Here is a 19,188-nt window from a genome sequence, read left to right on the forward strand (position 1 = left end):
AATCGGGACATAAATTCTGTACATAAATTTACAAAAAACGGGACGAATCGAGGCGAAACGAGATTTCTACGAAATCTATTTCTCGTCTCATAGACAACACTACTTGTGAGTACAGTTTCTTGTAGCTTGGAAACAATTGTGCCACCTTTAAATTAAGAGGGTGTCTTGGCTTCGAATTTTTCTTTTCATAGATAACTATTTTTTACTGTTAACTGTTGCCAGTATCCATTACAAATATTTGTGCTCTGCAACCTAATGACACGCCAACTCATTTTAACTAATACAACGTCGATGTTCACCATAGATACCTGAACTTATGAGCCCAGCTCTCGGGCTCAATAGGTAATTGAACGCTTGCACGTGTGAGTGAGCACAATTCTTATAAATTGATAACGAGCCACATTTCTAGTCCGGGCGAGCGTCAATAAAGTTAGTGAATACGAGCACGACGCCCATTGAGGATAAATGAGCACAATCCCATTGAGGATAATGAACACTACCCCATTGAGGATAATGAGTACAACCCCATTGACGATAATGAACACTATCCTCATTGAGGATAACGAGCACAAACTCCCATTGAGGATAATGAGCACAACCCCATTGAGGATAACGAGCACAAACTCCCATTGAGGATAATGAGCACAACCCCATTGAGGATAATGAACACTACCCATATTGAGGATAATGAGCACAACCCCATTGAGAATAATGAACACAACCCCCATTGAGAATAATGGGCACTACCCCATTGAGGATAACAAGTACAAACTCCCATTGAGGATAATGAGCACTACCCCCATTGAGGATAACGAGCACTACCCCCATTGAGGATAACGAGCACAAACTCCCATTGAGGATAATGAGCACAACCCCATTGAGGATAATGAACACTACCCACATTGAGGATAAGGAGCACAAACTCCCATTGAGGATAATGAACACTACCCCTATTGAGGATAACAAATACAAACTCCCATTGAGGATAATGAACACTACCCCTATTGAGGATAACAAATACAAACTCCCATTGAGGATAATGAGCACAACCCCATTGAGGATAATGAGCACGACCCCCATTGAGGATAATGAGCACCATTGAGGATAATAATAAGGAAATAGGTTTGTATCGCTGATTATTTTCTTAAATAATATCAAAACCGGAAGTTGTAGTACCCCCATTTTTACCACTTCCGATTTTAGTAGGAAGATTAAATGGAAATGGAATATATTCTTGCAACGCTTAATTGATTGCAGAAAATAGCTCTTTGCTCTAGTACCGTTGTTACTCTACAGCGATCAACGTTAAAAGCGGAAGTAGATGATATTTGTCAGTTCTGGTTTCAATAGAAGATTAAGAGAGAAGATGGTACGTATTCTTAGAACGCTAAATAGATTAAAGAAAGCCCTGTACTCGCCCTCTCTTATTGTTTTTGCTCTATGTAGATCAATATTAAAACCAGAAATCATAGTTAACTCACATCACTTCTGGTTTTAATAAAAAGCTAACGACGGAGATGAAATGTTTTGTTGGGACGCTTAATCGATTGCAGAATATAGCTTTTCGCTGTCTTATTACCGCTCTTGCACCGTGGTGATAAACGTTAAAACCAGAAATAGTTGATTTTTGAGCACTTCCGATAAACGGATTACCTTCGTCAACGAACTTGATTCATAACTCTTGACTTCTACATCGTGACCAAAATTGATGGTGATTCATGAAGCAGTTCTTGAGATTTTTGTGCGTTTGCAGAAAGAAGTTTTCGTAATCCAAACATCCTAATAATAAACAAAACCTAACCTTTTATGGACTCCATACAAATTAGTTAATCATAGAATAACTTTTATTACACCCGAGACATTATTCTGTTGTTCAGTCTCTGCATACACTCACACTCCTAGGATAGTTTACCATCCTTTCAATTTAAGAGAATCAAAATTTTGTTTCTCACAAATGGTGCCTTTCAGGGATCCTGCAATTAATTTTTATTTAGGTGGATCCCCATGGGGTCTACTAAAATCGAGCATGCAACGTTACCAGTAACATAAATAGCGTGCGAAATGTTCACTACAAGGAAACCTCTTAACAACACAGAACTAAGCTATTTCAAACTATCGATGTTTCAAAACTGGGTACTAAACTGCACATGGGAATCTTTTCCAATACATATGTCGCAAAGGGATCTGTGTAATTCTGATTGACGATATGTGGTATGCATTCTTCAGGATTAAAATATTACTTTTCCAGTAATTCCAGCTGGATATACAATATCAAATATTTCGTGGGCGCTCCTTTCAAACCAAATAGCTCTAGCTTGCGTAACTTTGGTGTAACTGGTCTAAGATTCGATTCTCCGTATGCTAGTTGTTGACGTAGAATTTGGAGGCAATCATAATGTTTCGTATATTAAAGAGATATGAAATTAGATCTGGAGGTTCAGAATTAACGATGATGATATGAGGCCTATTTTTCTAATCAATTGTCATCCAACTAAAAATCAGGGAGATTTTACTGGTTCAGTTTCTTGTGGTAAGAACGATTGTGAACTCCGTTAAAGTAAACTTTTCTTTTCTTTTTTCTTTTTCTTTTTTAAAAAGATTAGCATATGCAATTTAGTATCCATCTTAACACTCGTTCTTGTTAAGATGTTTTGTTGTAGTGAAGAATCGTCCATTTATTATGTTACTGGGGATAAGTGCGTCTTGAAGTTCTAATTGATTTCAGGTAACCATGTCGCCACTGGGACTCACTGAACAAAAAAATCAATCGGAATATCCCTGAAAGGCACTATTCGTGAGAATTTAATTTCTTTTGAATGGAAGGATAGAGTCGAAGTGTAAGGTTGAAGTAATAAAATAGTGAGAGTCCTCGTATACAAACATGTGCTATCACATTTGCTTATGTCTTTTATATTCACAATATATATATATATATATATATATATATATATATATATATATATATATATATATATATATATATATATATATATAATATATTTCTTCTACATCTTAGTTTAATTTGGTCTTTTAAGTGTATCCGACTCCCTCGATCCTATTTGTCCAGAGCAGAGGCATCATTTGAGTATGGGAAGGAGCAGTTATCTTCCTGAGTTTGAGAAGTTCGTATTTTTAAATTGATTGTATGCTAATACAGTATATTGGTGGAGCACCGTGCCCTCCTCCTGACAAAATCTGAAATGATGCTACTGTTCCAAAAAGAAATGAAGAACGCGCTCGTGCTATGAATTTCTTTGCACCACCATTCTTCAATAATAATAATAAAAAGAAAGAAAGAAAAGAAAAGAAAAAGAAAGCGCGTAAGGTCTCTGCATTCGCTGGTCGACAACAGGAAACGCAAAGATGATTTCCCACGAGGTTCTCAGAGAAGTTCACGGGAAGAAAAAGCCTTTTGTAGCTAACGATACACCGGTGGCTTTCATCGCTGACAACCAATATTTTGTATCTTGCTCCAATCCTCTCACTTGAAACTACAAATACTGTTTTACATTTTTTGGACTTCATTCCTTCCGTATAGATCCAAGTATACAAAAGAACCAAGTGGAGGGAGTTAAATGTGAACTGTTAAAAAAAAAAAAAAAAAAAAAAAAAAACTACAAGTAAGTTCCTGCTCCTCCAGTTTCTGCTATGAATATGATCCGTTTGTAGTAGTAATGGTACTAGTACACAGAACAAAACAAAAAAAAGGGCAAACTGGTATTTACTAATTTAACATATTTTGATAAAAGAAAGAATGTATAGACAGACCTCTATACATAGTTGTATTGATATCGATCCTATTTTGTCCTCGTTTTGCATACGTACATACAGTCAGTACAAAGTGTAAGTTTAACCTACCTTGATAGCAGAGCCACTAAGTATTGTCTTCTTCTTGTCTAAGTGTTCTACCCCAATGCAAGCGTATTTTGGTCTGTATTTAACATGGAAATAAAAGGGAAGAAAATTAAGCAAGTGACTGACTGGCTTTAGATCTGGCTAAGATTGGTTGGGTGATCTAACTTTAATATCGCTCTTCAGCACAGAGACTATATGAGACGTGGACATACAGCTTAACGTGGAATCCGAACCACATGAGCTCCGATCGAAAAATCGAACTCTGTTTATCTTGGCGTGGGTTTTCCATACCGTGACGAGGAAGCTGTTTTAGGTATAGTAAGATAATAGGTCTGTTATTAATGGAGATATGAAGTGTGTGTGCGAGCAAAAGCTAAAAGCAATCACAAGAGAATAAAGGAAAGTAAAAAGTTTTATTTTGTGAGTCTTTGAATAAAAAGTTCAGAAAGAAAAGATTCGTCAAATCTTGCATGTGAAATATTGTGCTCCACAAAAACATATGGACCTACGTGAAACACAATTAATTAAAAAGGTCAAACTTTTAAAATTGCTTAAACCCGAGAAATCTCACATACACGATGTTGTCTACCACAAACTTACTTGGTCGGGGGTCGAACTAGGGACACCACGCACAAGAGGTAAGCGCTCTACCACTGAACCACCGTGCTCCCCAATTTTGATACTCGTTTCCATGGTGACTCAGATATGTTGAGAGCATAGATATTGACAGGAGAGCAAATGGGACAGCTCTAATGCTTGGGCATGTTGTTACAAAAATCTCAATGAAAAACAAATAACTTTGAACACATTCTTCACTGTTCCCCCACTCTCTCTCGAATGGTTTAGCGTTTAGCCCTATGTCTGATCTGTGCACGCTTCCGGTTGAAAACATAATTTGGAAACAGATTCCAATTATTCTTCGAGTCGTCCTTTTTATCCGTAAACTTCTGCCAAATGCTGGAAAATTATTTAATCCCTGCTTGAATGCAACTTTTACCATGAAGATTTCTTTTTTAAAGTTCGGGACCTCACTCCACTACAGAGCACATCAACGTAGGGTTTCGTAAATGGATATGATGAAATCCAATTGCAGGTTTCATGAAAGGTTTCAGGATTGCGTGCTACAACACAGAATTTGATGATATACCAGCGCACAGGAATCGTTATACTTACGTTACCCTGCTATTATGTTGTTGTGACTTCAGATTATATATACATAATAATTAAGATAGAAGATTGAATTGAAACAGAGTTGCATTTACGTTGGAAGCATTACATAGCTTAATAGAATAAGGTACAATTATATTAACAATCAACGCGTGAAGTATAGATAGTTAATTTATCAACGCGTTTGTCAGTAATCGTCAACTTTAAAACTACTTCTTCAGGTTGTATGCCCTGATATGGTTATCCACACATGTATCAATTAGAGACGAATGCTGGACTTGTTTATCTGGAGAATCTTTATTCTAATGGGTCAAAAAAAAAAAAAAAAAACACATAGTAACATATTTCTTTATTTCTTTAAAGAGGGAGCAGGAGCAGTCACGACGCCAACGTTAGTTTCTTAGGGGGAAGTGAAGAGACAGATGTTGTTGTTGTTATTATTATTATTATTATTATTATTATTATTATTATTATTATTATTATTATTATTATTATTATTTTGGTGGAGTTTAAGCTATTTTTGTGTACACCGAAAAGAATAGTTTTATACTACTTGACCTATATTACGATACAACATGGCTGGAGGATATGCGTCATTGCCAGGAGGGGCGTTTGCCTCCTGCCCGCTCTGGCGTCGTCACTGATTTTTGATTTGCTTTGATTTGGTTTTTCAGTTTAGCGTCCCTTTTCAGCAGCGAGGCTGTATCTATGAGAAGTGGACCTACTGGTTAACGTGGAATTCGAACCACATAATCTCCCACTGGGAATCGAACCTGGGTCAAAGGCGCGTACGCTAACGCGTATCCACAAGAGAGCTCGGCGTCGTTACTGACATGTGAGGAGGAGTGGGTACAGCTAATATGGATTTGGACTCCTCATTTGGGTAAGGCGCCGTATGTTGAGTGAAAAAGCAACGTTTCTAGTTCAGCAGGCTGATCGAATGCAACGTAAGGACACCGAAGAATTACACGGGAACCTGCACAATGTTGTGTCAGCAAAGTTAATATACTTCGAATTCGTTTCCCGACAATTTGTGTTGTTGGTTTATAGCGAACAATGCTAAAACCAGAAGCGGTTAATTTGTGCCACTTCCTGTTTGAATATATTGATAAGAGAGAAGAGCAAATCGATAAAAAAAAAAAAAAAAACCCTTCTTAATATCTCTTTTCATTTTTGCTCTATGTAGACCAATATTAAAATTGGAAGATGCAGTGGATTTCTGTCACGTGTTGTTTTAGTAGAGAGTTAAGGATAGAGATGAATATACTTTTGGGATGCTTAATCGATTTCAGGAAATTTCATCTCGTTATCTGTTAACAGTTTTCGTTTTATAATGATGAATATTAAAATTGGTAGTGGTTGATTTTTACCACTTCCGATGGATGGAGCACCTTTGCCAACGAACACGATTCCTGACTGTAGATCTTCTACATCCTGGCCAAGATTAATGTTGATCCATCAACCAGTTCTTGAGATTTTAGCTCCTGGACGGACACACGAGCAGACAGAGTAAATATATAAACATTTTTTTTTGGTAAAATGAACTTCTTAAAAATTACGCTTGTTATAAATTTGAAAATTGTCTTAGTCGAGATTATTCCATTGTATATAACTATTATTTCTTGTTGCAAGAGACCTAGATGAAGTAAATAGTATTCTGGATGTTTAAACATTTTTTTCTAATATTATGTGTTATAGTTAACCTTTCTACAAAAAAAAAAGTAAAATTTCATTAGAAATTTAATCTTATGTAAAGCTTTTCATGAATTCTTTATTAAATAATTCCTTGTATCACCCTAAATAAATGTAATTGTGCTAAGGTACGTCGTTTATGGCATTTTAAAGACACCACTTTGAGTTCGCTTTAAACACTATTACCGAATGAGAGGGCTACGCTATTCCCTCATCATTGCCTACCTTCTTAAAGCAGAGAACAAGATGTATCTGTCATCTGCTCACCTGCTCGTGCTGTAATTTATCCATTTAGCCATGATATTACATCCAATTACACATTACAACATAATGTTACAGCTCATTCGCTTAGCTCACGAACACTATCCATTGTGTCCTGCGCTTTAGTTATGTTTTGTGTGTTAAATAATACACATTGATAAATTAAAAAGCTAAGAATAAAGTATGATAAACCTCCAGCACTGGTAAGCTTCTTCCTACAGGATGAGTTCACATCTTGACCTACTCTTTGGTAACATACATTTATTTTTCAATAATAATTTTCTTGGCAACTAGAAGTAAGTATTTTTTTAATGGTGTTACAGAATACAACATTTGCAGCCAATTCATATAACACGATTGTCGTTATCGATGGCTAATAACAATTATTATCGTTGTAAATCTAATTGTAAATTTTGTTTTATTTTGTTCACATTCTGCAATTTGTTGTCCGATTATGTTAATACTAATTATTTCGTTTCTGCTTCTCTTTGTTGCAGAGTTACATCAAAATTGTAGTTCAACTAACTGTTCGGAGAATTTGCTGGAGCCTGTGTGTCCTCCGGATTCGATTCTCGTGACGGACTATGAATCGAATCTTGAAAGCAGTGATTCTGTTTCTGGACACTGTGAGTGCAACCCAGATCGGTGTGTAGAGCCCGTGTGCCGATATGGTTCCCATAAAGTTCTTCATCAGAAAGGTTCCGGAAAACCAGGAGACTGTTGTGATGTGTACGAGTGTGTCTTACCACGAGGTAAATACATTCTTTTATAGCTTAATATGAATAGAAAAGTAATATAACTTGTTTTTATATATGCGTTTTCGAATATATTGATATCGTTATAAATATGTTTTACAAGAAATTACTATCTGTCTATCCTTGATAAATTTATAACATTTGCAGAGGTTGAATAATATTAGGAGAATTACTTCCTTCTTCTCTGTCTTTCATAATTGTGTTACAAGTCCAAGAATTAAATTGAGTTCAAATATTTAAATTCAATTTAGATATCTAGGCTCAGGCGGCAAATTCCTAGGGGCGGCATATTTTAAAAAGTAAAATTGAAGTATGGGGGGGGGGAGTGTCCACGAGAGTGAGATTTAAGGACGGATCTATACTGGAAACAGTGTTGGTAGTTGGTACGTACCACATAACGACCGAGTTTTCTCTGTTGCTTCTTGGCTGTCACCATAAACTGTGCAGTACACTTGACTATGTAAACTCCATCCTATTGTAGAGGTCTGCACGGGCTCGGGGCTAGAAAGCATACCTCACTTCGGGCCCGGGCCGGGCTCAGGCCGTAAATTTTTAAATATACAATCGTATTTCTCGGGCCTTTTCGGGCCTAACTTTGTAAATTCACTGTACAACGATATTTATCGGAACATTCTTTCTGGAGAACTTTCAAAGCACAACTGCAAAATTAAACCTCTAATTGCTGAAAATAAAAATTCAATTTTGCGTCAGTTATTAAGTTTCTCTAATTCGGGCTTATTTCAGGCTCATTTGATTTTTACAGGAGCTCGGGTCGGTCTCGGGCCTCACATTATAAATTCACGGGCCGGGTCCGGGCTAAAAATTTCGGCCCGTGCAGACCTCTACCCTATTGTTGGTTTGTCAATGTAAGCGAACACAGCCGTATTGTTTAGATCTATACTGACAAGGGCGGAACACGAACAAATAAGGACGGATGGGCAGAACTTTTTGTTGGGTCCAGGGGCGTTAAAGTACCTAAATATGAGCCTCAGTAGGTATCTTTAATAAAAATGGTAGCACATCATTATGGAAACATATTCGAGAATTGAACACACCACGATAATAATAATTATATCAACTAGTAAATAGCATGTTTCGATATACGATATATCAAGAAAGCTTTAAAGAAACGTTGTTGGTTGATTTGGAGTTTAGGATCCCTTTCAACATCTAGGTTATGTAAGACCTGGATTACAGTTTAATGTGGGATCCAAAGCATCTGAATTCACATTAGGAACAGAACCCAGGTCTCCTGCGCAGAAGGCACGTAGGCTAACAATATAGCCATGAGGGAGCCCTAAAAGAAACATAAAAGACATTTCTTTGTTTCCTGTAGTCCTAATCCTACATATGGATCATTTATTGAAGAAATATAAGATCGTAATTTTTTCCATAATTAATACCAGTAGCGAAGAGAATCGAAGACAAACTTTCGGTATCATATTTTTAGTGTAGCTTATACATTGCAATCGCTTCTCTCTCTCTCTCTCTCTCTCTCTCTCTATATATATATATATATATATATATATATATATATATATATATATATATATATATATACAGGTATATATATATATATATATATATATATATATAAAGGAATCATTCTTCTGTTTCATATATTTTATATCACACATGACACACTTCCTTATTACTTCTCTCAGATTCTTATTTAACTCTATAGGTATATTGTCTACCCCAGTTGCATATTCCTATGTTTGAATTTGTCCCCTAGTATCGTAAACCTTTTATCATATTTACTACTTGAATTTTCATCCTGAACGTCTAATCTACGCAGTTTCTTCGTATTGCTATATACAAGGTGTTTCAAAACAATACCGACAAAGTTTTGGAGGTGATTCGTCAAAAAGTATGGACCAACTTGGGTGCACAAATGCTTCCTTTCGGAGTTGTTGTAGGCTGCCGAAAACATGAAAAAATAAACTAAAAGTACATAGCTCCGAAACTATGGAACCTACCGTACTCGGGTCAAGACTTCACTTAGGAACTTAGTATGTGCTTTATCCAAATATCCAAGTTTCAGAATCCTGAGGTACTTCCGCAACAATTTTTATAGAGGTAGTTTGTGAGTGCTTCAGATTATATGCCTGTAGCCTAACTGCCTCTATAAAAATTGTTGCGTGAGTACCTTAGGATTCTAAAACATGTATTTTTGGATAGCGTACATATTAGTTCCTAAGTGAAGTCTTGACGCGACTGCGGTAGATCCCATAGTTTTGGAGCTATAAACGTTTAAAGTTCATTTTTTCATGTTTTCAGCAGCCTATAACTCTGTAAGGAAGCATTTGTGCACTCAGGTTGGTCTATACTTTTTTGTCTTATCTTGGTGTCAGGAATCAACTTCCAAACGTTGTCGGAGTTGTTTTGAGACACTCTGTGTATAATTTCCCTGTGATACTTATTAAGTATTTGACTGTTATCATTTTCTACTGTCATATTTTTCCTTCGTTTCTTCTGATATATTTCCATTGATTTAACTTTCCGATACATTTGACCAAATTTCCATTGTCTTTCTAATTCTTATAATTATCTCTTCACATTTACTTTAATAATAAGCTCCTTAGGACTTTGTCGATTTCTTTTCGTAACTTATCTTTCAGTTTTCAGTAATATTTTTTGATAATATCCTGCTTTTTTCCATTTTCTTCAATCTTGTTTCAGTAACCCATGATTTTTTTTTTTTTTTTTTTTTTTGCACTGCTCTGACTTCGATGTTCTATGGTCTCATTTGTACTCAATGCTTGAGTTGTTCCCAATGCCCATTTTACTATGTGCATCTTTCGTCTTTCTGTGTTACATACTGTTCTTTGAATTTCCAAACGAATCTTTTTTTTTTTTTTTGTTTCTCACCTTTTAAGTTCCCAACGTCATTTCTTTTATCTATACTCTTCTTGTATCCTACTTTCCTCCTAGCTGTATTTTTCAACCGAATATTAACTTCGACCAGCATCAGCTTGTGATCCAAGATGTCCGCCCTAGAAAAAATCTTCGCGTTGTTTAAAGTATTTCGAAACCTTTCCTGCACCCGTGTGACCTAATCTATTTGATAATTCTACCTATCTATTGGAGATTTCCAGGTATATCTTTTTGTCTTGTGTTGGTTGAACCAAATGTTCTCTGTTACTAATGAGTTCTATCTACGAAAATTTACAGTTCTATTTTATCATTCCTTTCTAAGTCATATTTATCTGTTATGCTACCTTTTTGTCATTCTTCTACAGCAGTGCTAAGACCTCATTTTACAACTTTACGAGTATTCTTTATAACACACACACACACATTATATATATATATATATATATATATATATATATATATATATATATATATATATATATATATATATATATATATATATATATTAAAACACATTTTTCTGACCAGTACAAAATGAATTATTTAATAACTATACGATTTTTGTTACAGTTTCAAGGACCTAACGTCCTCTTCATCAGACATTGAGAAAAGACAGATGACAGCAAAAGATATAAGATTTGTGACATTACTCGTACTTTGTGACATTTAAAATCTGTGACGGGAATTGGCGTGTAGTTTTTTTATCTCTCTCTCTTTTGCAATTTTCTTCGCATCATCAATATAGTTTGATTCCATTTTTTTCTGTTAATTTTCAATTGTTTGTGTTAATATTCAATATAGATTCAGTAGTATACTCTGTAAAATATGATATATTCACTTGTTGATGACCAACAACATCCCATAAGCATCAATTCAGTTTCTCAATACATACATACAGTATGAACGCGTGGATGCACAGGAAGTTTACAAATACATATTTAGTAATTGAACTTTTAATTTCGATAGATAAGAATTGCACAGAATTGTATTTTGAAAGCAACGTGCGTAATAGCAGGCCAACATAAAATGTTGCACTCAGTATTTTAAGTACGGGTCTGCATTTTCTCACGTTGTCAGAACTTTAGTTAGTTTCCCATGAAGAAACCAAGCAAGTAAGCAATAAAATATATAAAGGTGTGCGTTTGTGATATTATTAAAGAAAGAAAAGAAAAAGGAATTAAACAAACACGGGATATGAAGTCAAAGGAAACAGCGATAAGTATTTGATTTATGCACTTGTTCCTGTCAGCAAAATTTTCGGAGCCCAAAAAAGCGATAACACAGCAAGCGTATTCTGGTGGGAAAAATTCATCTAGTACGTTATAACATGTATTTCAGCTTTTATATATATATATATATATATATATATATATATATATATATATATATATATATATATATATATATATATATATATATATATATATATATATATATATATATATAATGTATGTGTGTGTGTGTGTGTGAATGTCTGTGTTTCCGTATATACTGCGTTTGCTTGTGATCTAATAGGGCTCAGACATTAATTTCTTTACAACATTTACACTATCCTCTATGGAAAATATGGAAGATAAATATTCTTGTGGTGATAATACTATTTGATTTTTCCCCCCGTTATTCCGATTTTCGTAGAAACATCATAGACGCGATTATATGCTGTTCATCCAGTAAGTTCTATATGGGACAGAGGAACATAAATGCATGAAGTTTTAATAATTCTTACTTCATATTGTTTTACAGAACTCGAAAATATAATAAAATATGCACAATATTAGGGCAGTGACAATATTAGACAAAAGTAGCAACCCTGCAAAGCTAACGACTTACAGATATGTCCAGTCATTATGGCGAAACACGTTTATATTCATGGAAGTCCAGTTTTAGTGAAATGACTATACAAATCCACCCACCACCTACTTGAACTAATGTGTAGAGAACTGACTAGTGAACAAGAACTTTCGGTATACTTTACAGAATGTGGAGAGTAATAACTATTATATAAGACGACTGGTTAGCCACAGAATAGATCTTAATAGCAAAATTTCTTTCTGGATGATGTACAGTCATGTCCAAAATGATTGTCGCATATCTATAACTGTCTTCTTGTAAGAATATAATTTGATAATGATTTTGCAGGGTACCTTTAATACTGATACTATGTGTATAATCAGGAAATATATATTTGTGGTAAATTGCATAGGAAAAGAATTAGTACGGGGTGTTTCTTTCAGAAACAATGTTCCGGGGTGGCACACTTAGAATTCCGGGGGGCACTGCTGGTACTATTCTATTTATTATTATATTATAGACGTATTATTTTGGTCTTCTCCGGGTGTACTCTCAGAGCTCCGGGGGGGGGGGAATGTCCCCCGAGAAAACATGACTGGAAGAAACACTGCTAGCAAATACGAAAATTAGAATGAGTAAAACAAAATGTTGCTAAATGGACAAAAAAAATTATTTTCGTTTTATTGTTCTTATTTACTGCTCTTTGACATGAAATTTACCACATACATGTCTCTGCCGATTATACACATACTAACATTATAAGAAATACCGGGCGAATTCGTTATCAAATTATATTACTACAACAACATATTTATAGATATGCGATAATAATTTTGGACATGAGTGTACTTTCTGGTTATTAAAGGGTTTTGCACACCTATCTCAGTTACGTTCATAACTTATTATTATTATTATTATTATTATTATTATTATTATTATTATTATTATTATTATTATTATTATTATTATTATTATTATTATTATTAACAATGTGGAGGTATTTTCTCTTTTGCATGAAATCAGATGAAACTTTTAATAATGTGATTCTACTGACTTCTGCTTGTACTTACAGTATATGTTCCTTGCTTTCTCAAAATTAAATTACATTATAAATAAACTAGTGGTTGTGTTCAAACTTCCGGCACTATAATTTAAAATCATGCATAATTGGAAGCTCTTAACTATTTACTTGTCCTAATAATAAACACCAAAATAGCTTCCATGTTTATTATACTAATTACCAGGCTCGGACTGGCCAACGGGGCCCTGTCTGAATAAATAAATAAATAAATAAATAATAAAATGAATATTGAATATGGAAAATAAGATAAAAACATGTGTTGTGTTGGAACATAGTTACTCGTTGTAGTTTGTTTCGTTCGCAGAGTTCGGTGGCTCCCGCATTAAATGTAGTCTTGGAGTCTAATGATTGGAATGAAACTGACGGTATTATAAAGTTCTGTTTGAGGCCCTTTGTGAACTAGTAAGAATATATTTCAGCAATATGAAGAATGGGACCCCATGTCAATCATATTGTCAAAATGTATATTGGAGCCCCATGAATGCCGAAATGAGATTGAGTTTCATAAAATCCTGCTGGGGCCCTCTATTAGTCGTTTGATATGTTTTTGCAACACCATAAAGAAACAGAACAGGTCCCCACCCTTGGGCCCCATTACCATGCGTAAATAAAGCTGGCAACAGAGTGTAATTGCAATAAGCAGATTTAAAAAATAAGATGGAACTTAGTATACTTTGTGAAGCTCCTGGCGGGGCCCTATATCCCCCAGTCCGAGACTGCTAATTACTCAATTTCAAATAATTAAATTGAAACAATGCAGTTTAAGTTGCATAAGTTGCATAATGCAGGTCATAATATTTTTAAAATTGAAGGGTAAGAGGAAAAAAGAAAGAATGTCACAAAACTGCATTTTTGAGAAAACTGCGTTTTAATATTGAAAACCGCGTACAAAATGAGGAGTTATTCAAATCTTTTGCTCCTTTTTACATGGATATTTCTACATATACGCTTGCACGGCATATGTAGTCAAGAGTCGCCAACAGATAAGACAAAGCATCCGTTAAAGCACACATACATGAACATTCTTTGTTTTGCCCCCTTTCCCTTCAATTGCAAATAAGATGCACACTAGCGACATCTATTGGCATCAGACCTGCGACGCAGGTAACGACATCTATTCACTTGGCTGTGTGTGTTCTATTAGAAATTAGCGTTATACACAGATTGACGTGTTTATTATTATTATTATTATAAAAAGGATTTAATTTTACTTAAATAAAATTTGACTTACTAGTTAGAAACACTATGCAGAAGCTTATCAAATTGTTAGAAACACCTGAAGAACATTACAATTTACTAGATTATTATCGCATTGGACTACCTTTCGCCCTAAGAACAGCTGTGATGGGACGTGGAATGTAGTCATAGAGGTCGTGACTGGTAGCAAGTGGAATGTTTACACCATTTCCTGTGCAAAGCATCACAATTTCGTAATAGTGGACAGAGGTGGAAATTACGCCAGATTCGTGCTTCCTAACCGGATCATACGTAGATGATCAGTTGTGCTCAGGTCCGTTAATTGGGCGGACAAAGGATGTAGGCCTATTCACCTTCATTCCGTTGTTCCTCAGAGTACACTGCAACAGCTCCAACTGTATGAATCGATGCGTTATCATCCTGGAACATAGCGATATTGCCAGGACCATAATCTCGTGAAAGGGGTTACATAATCACGGGCATAACTCCTACTGTTAAGCGTCAGCACTGAAAACTAGAATATTGCGGCCCACAGCATCACAGAGCTGCCGCCATGTTTCACGGCTTCACTGTGAATCATACACTTGTTTGGGCTTCCGCCACACATAAATACGGTCCGTGGTTTGAAATAAAGTAAACCATCACTCATGACGATCATATCACACGTTTCCAGCCATCAGCAATCCATGTTACATTTTTGTGATGCCATTGGCGTTGTGCTAAAGCATTATGGTTTCTTTATCAGTGATTTCATAGTGCAACTAGACCCTGATCTCCATGTTACGTAACTCGTGGCGGACTGTGATTGTCAACATAGGCTGTACGTGATTCTTGAGTTCCTCCGTCTCACTGAGGGTTTTCTTTCGACCATTATTCCTCTTCGCTGATATAGTTGGCATAGTCGTGAATTTTGTAGGCGATGATCCTCTTGAACACTGTCCCTCGCGACACACCTCACGCTCTCACAACATAACCGAACGCCAACAATTCACCTTCTGTGGCAATCAAAGAGGTTGTCTATTTTACATTATCACCCTCTGCTTAGTTCACTGGACACTGTTCTATTGCTCCTTATGCAGTACAAAGTTTGTTGTAATACATGAATTCAAACAGCCCTACATCTGACCGTTGCCTATCCAGACATTTATAATTGTTTTTCCAACTCCAGGTATTTTCATTAAGAGGCCTCATCACTGCGAAATTAAAATACCGCTAATTTTACCGTAATTATGTGATATCTTCATATAGGTAAAAGATAATCGAAAAGTGGAACAAGATCTCCCTAGACAATATTATTTTGCGTGAGATACCGTTATTACAACTCGTTTATCTGCTTTCGATTTCCAGCCATTTAGAAAATCGACATTTATTTTCGCGTTTCTAAATAACTGCAAACGGAAAGCTACTAGGTGACTCGTGCAAAATAACATCGTCTAGGGAGGTCTTCTTCCACTTTTCGATTATCTTTTATCTATTTGAAGATATCACATAATTACTGTAGGGACTCTTAAATATGATCTGTATTTCATACAGTTTAACTTTCAGGAAGCAAGGGACATTTAGATAGATTTGAAGAGGAAAAAAAACTCAGTGTTACCAAACTATTAAAATTCCCATTCATTCTAAAGAAAAGAATAGTCATATATATCAACGGAATAAAGAAAAGTAAAAGGTACGGACCACCGCAGTAAACTTTCTCGTTCTCATTCTTTGAACTAAATCATGTTAAGCTGCAGTTGTTATTAATGGAACATTTTCTTGTGAAATAACGAAGAAAATTATAAGGCATTTTGGGAAAACTCTACCGAAAGTATACTCATCTCCGAAAGTAAATTACCCCCTTCAAGATATTTCCATAAGAAATAACTTATGTTGTATGTTAGGGTTATTAATCAAATATTTGTTCATAAAATAATAATAAAATCACATGAGTGGTATTTTACAAAATTATAAAAATAAATAAATAAATAAATAAAAATAAAAAACTCCAAGAATAAGCTACCTCTGGTGAATATTCTCATAGAAGCGATTTATGCAACATTATAACAGTAAAAACGAACTATTTATCTATGAAATATGACCAAAATCGCCTAAATAGTGTTTTAGAAAGTAGTCTGAAGTATTGTGTTTTTTTTTTTTGTAAGGAATAATTTACCCAATATTATGTAGTTATAAATGAAATACTTATTTATGAAATATGAACAAAATGACCAGTCGTTTTTGAGAAAATCGTCCAAAAAGCTCACCCAAAAGAATAAACTACCCCTCGTATTTTAAGATCAAATGAGTTATGCAATATTGCCAAGATATTCATGAAATATGAAGAAAATTGTATGTCGTTTTGTGAAAATCGTCAAAAAAAAAAAAAAAACATACCTAAGAATAAGTACCCCTAGTAGACCTTTCCACGTCAAGTAACTTATGTTGTCAGTTTATTTTTGAAATATGAATAAAATCGCCAGCGTCATTTTTGAGAAAATCGTTCGAAAATAAAATCACATCCAAGAACAAGCTACCCCTCGTATAGTTTTTCAGGACAAACGAGTTATGCCATATTATCATGTTATTACTAAAATATTTATAGATCTATATGAAGAATGAACAAAATCGTCTGAATCGTTTTTGAGAAAATAGTCTGGAAAAAACTCACCTCCAAGAATAAAGTACTCCTCGTAGATATTTACAGGATAAATGAGGTCTTATATTGTCAGGTCATAAATGAAATATTTAGTTATGAAATACGAACAAAATCGCCTGAGTCATTTTTGAGAAAATTGCCAGAAAGAAAAGTCACCCCCAAAATAAAATACCCCTTCTCGATTTTTTCTTCTTTCAGAAAAATGAGCTATACTGAATGATAAAGTTGTTTTTGGACAATTGGTTTATGAAATACAAACAAAATCGTTAGAATCGTTTTTGAGAAAATTCCAGTTTTTTATTTTTACCCTTAAGTAGACAATCTTTATTTTTAAGTGTAGGAAGAAAATTCGAAAAAAAAAACCCTGCAGAGTCACATAAAAGCCTTAAGTTTAAAATTTGGTTGGAATACGTTGAACAGTATGGCCTCTAGGTAAGTGCACACCAGAACGAACAGATGGAAAATTAACCAAAAATCAATTTTTCGATATCTATGAGCCATAAAATGTATAACTCTGTTGAAATCTTGAATTCGATTTCTTCACGATAACCACACTTTCTTCTCGTTCTTCGTCGCTCGAGAGTAAAAACATCGCATAGATATTGACTAATCTTAAGCAGTAGAGTGAGTTAATAAGTTTGCGAGATATAATCTGATCCAATTACGACGCAAAAGACAGAACTAACTGTTACACACTGCTGTTGTCATGCAATTTGTTACAAACGGTTACAATTGTGAGAAAACAGAACATCCTTCAGTCGTTGATCGGTTTTAACCAGCTACAATATATAACTAAGAAAAATTTCTCACCGAACGTAAGACCCTGAATTTAGTACAACAGCAGTGAGAAGCTGTACCTTACTGGATTAGCATACGTTTACGTAAACACACGCGTTTGAGCACAAACTACGTGTAATACTGAAATAGCTACGAGTATGTATTTATTAAACCATCCAGTCATGTGCAATGGCAAGGAGCTAGTTAGACCTATGTTTCGTCTGTTTGTTGAAGTTTAGCATCCCATTTCAGCACCGAGGCTGTGTAGGATAGGGACCTACAGATCACAGTGGAATTCGAAACACTGTACCTAGGTAGTACATTTTTCTAAATAAGAACTTTTATTCTTTCCTACCAGAAATTGAACTCGGGACCACGCTAGACATTCGCCCAGCCAGAGATCATTAGTTAAGTCTAAAACTAGTTATTACTGTTATTATTTCCTTAAAATTATTCGATATTTGTAAACGATGAAGTTTAAAAAAATATGCGAGCATAAATCTAGAATAGAGCTATCAATGTTGTACTTAAGCATTTAATGAACAAAAACTCCGCAATCATAGTTAAAGTAATAATGGTATATATATATATATAATTTGATTTTTTAAATATACTGTGTTAGCTGTTTAACTACAAATCAGTGAAATAGGAAACAGTTTCAACTGTTTATTCTAAAATCAATGCTATGACAGAAATTAGTCAAATACATTGTTATACACGTTTAGACTTGTTTTAAATTCAGTGTTTTCATGTGAAAGTTAACTGGAGAAATAGTAGAACGTGTATTGAAAATTATAGCGCCTATTAGGTAACTTTAAATTATCACGTTCCTGAAATATTATGCAACCAACACGACTCAGAATAATATTGGGTGGTGTGGTAATCAGGATAGAAATTAATAGAATTGAGAATACCGTAAATACATCAAACCCAAATGGAGCCAATACATTGGATGCCATTCATTAATCAACGCATTGTTACTGCTTTAATAAGATATTTTGCACATAGCTGATGGAAAGTTATTTAGTAGATACACTATCTATTCTTGTTTGCAGAAAAAAGGAAGTTCAGCCTTCTTGCAAACAATATATTTGAGG

The 19,188-nt window shown here is 34.8% G+C and overlaps 1 protein-coding gene across 4 annotated transcripts in view; it reads left to right on the forward strand.

Annotated features, from left to right (window-relative positions):
• The window catches only part of LOC145660497 (cysteine-rich motor neuron 1 protein-like), a 473,023-nt gene that overhangs the window by 363,230 nt on the left and 90,605 nt on the right, over positions 1–19,188 (forward strand). For all 4 annotated transcript variants that reach the window (XM_081725618.1, XM_081725620.1, XM_081725619.1 and 1 more), the window contains exon 2: positions 7,473–7,727. In XM_081725618.1, coding sequence (XP_081581744.1) covers positions 7,473–7,727 — 255 coding nt within the window. The remainder of the gene's footprint in view (positions 1–7,472; positions 7,728–19,188) is intronic.

Source organism: Thermobia domestica, chromosome 9, assembly GCF_964235325.1.
Source record: "Thermobia domestica chromosome 9, izTheDome1.hap1.1, whole genome shotgun sequence".
Classification (NCBI taxonomy): domain Eukaryota; kingdom Metazoa; phylum Arthropoda; class Insecta; order Zygentoma; family Lepismatidae; genus Thermobia; species Thermobia domestica.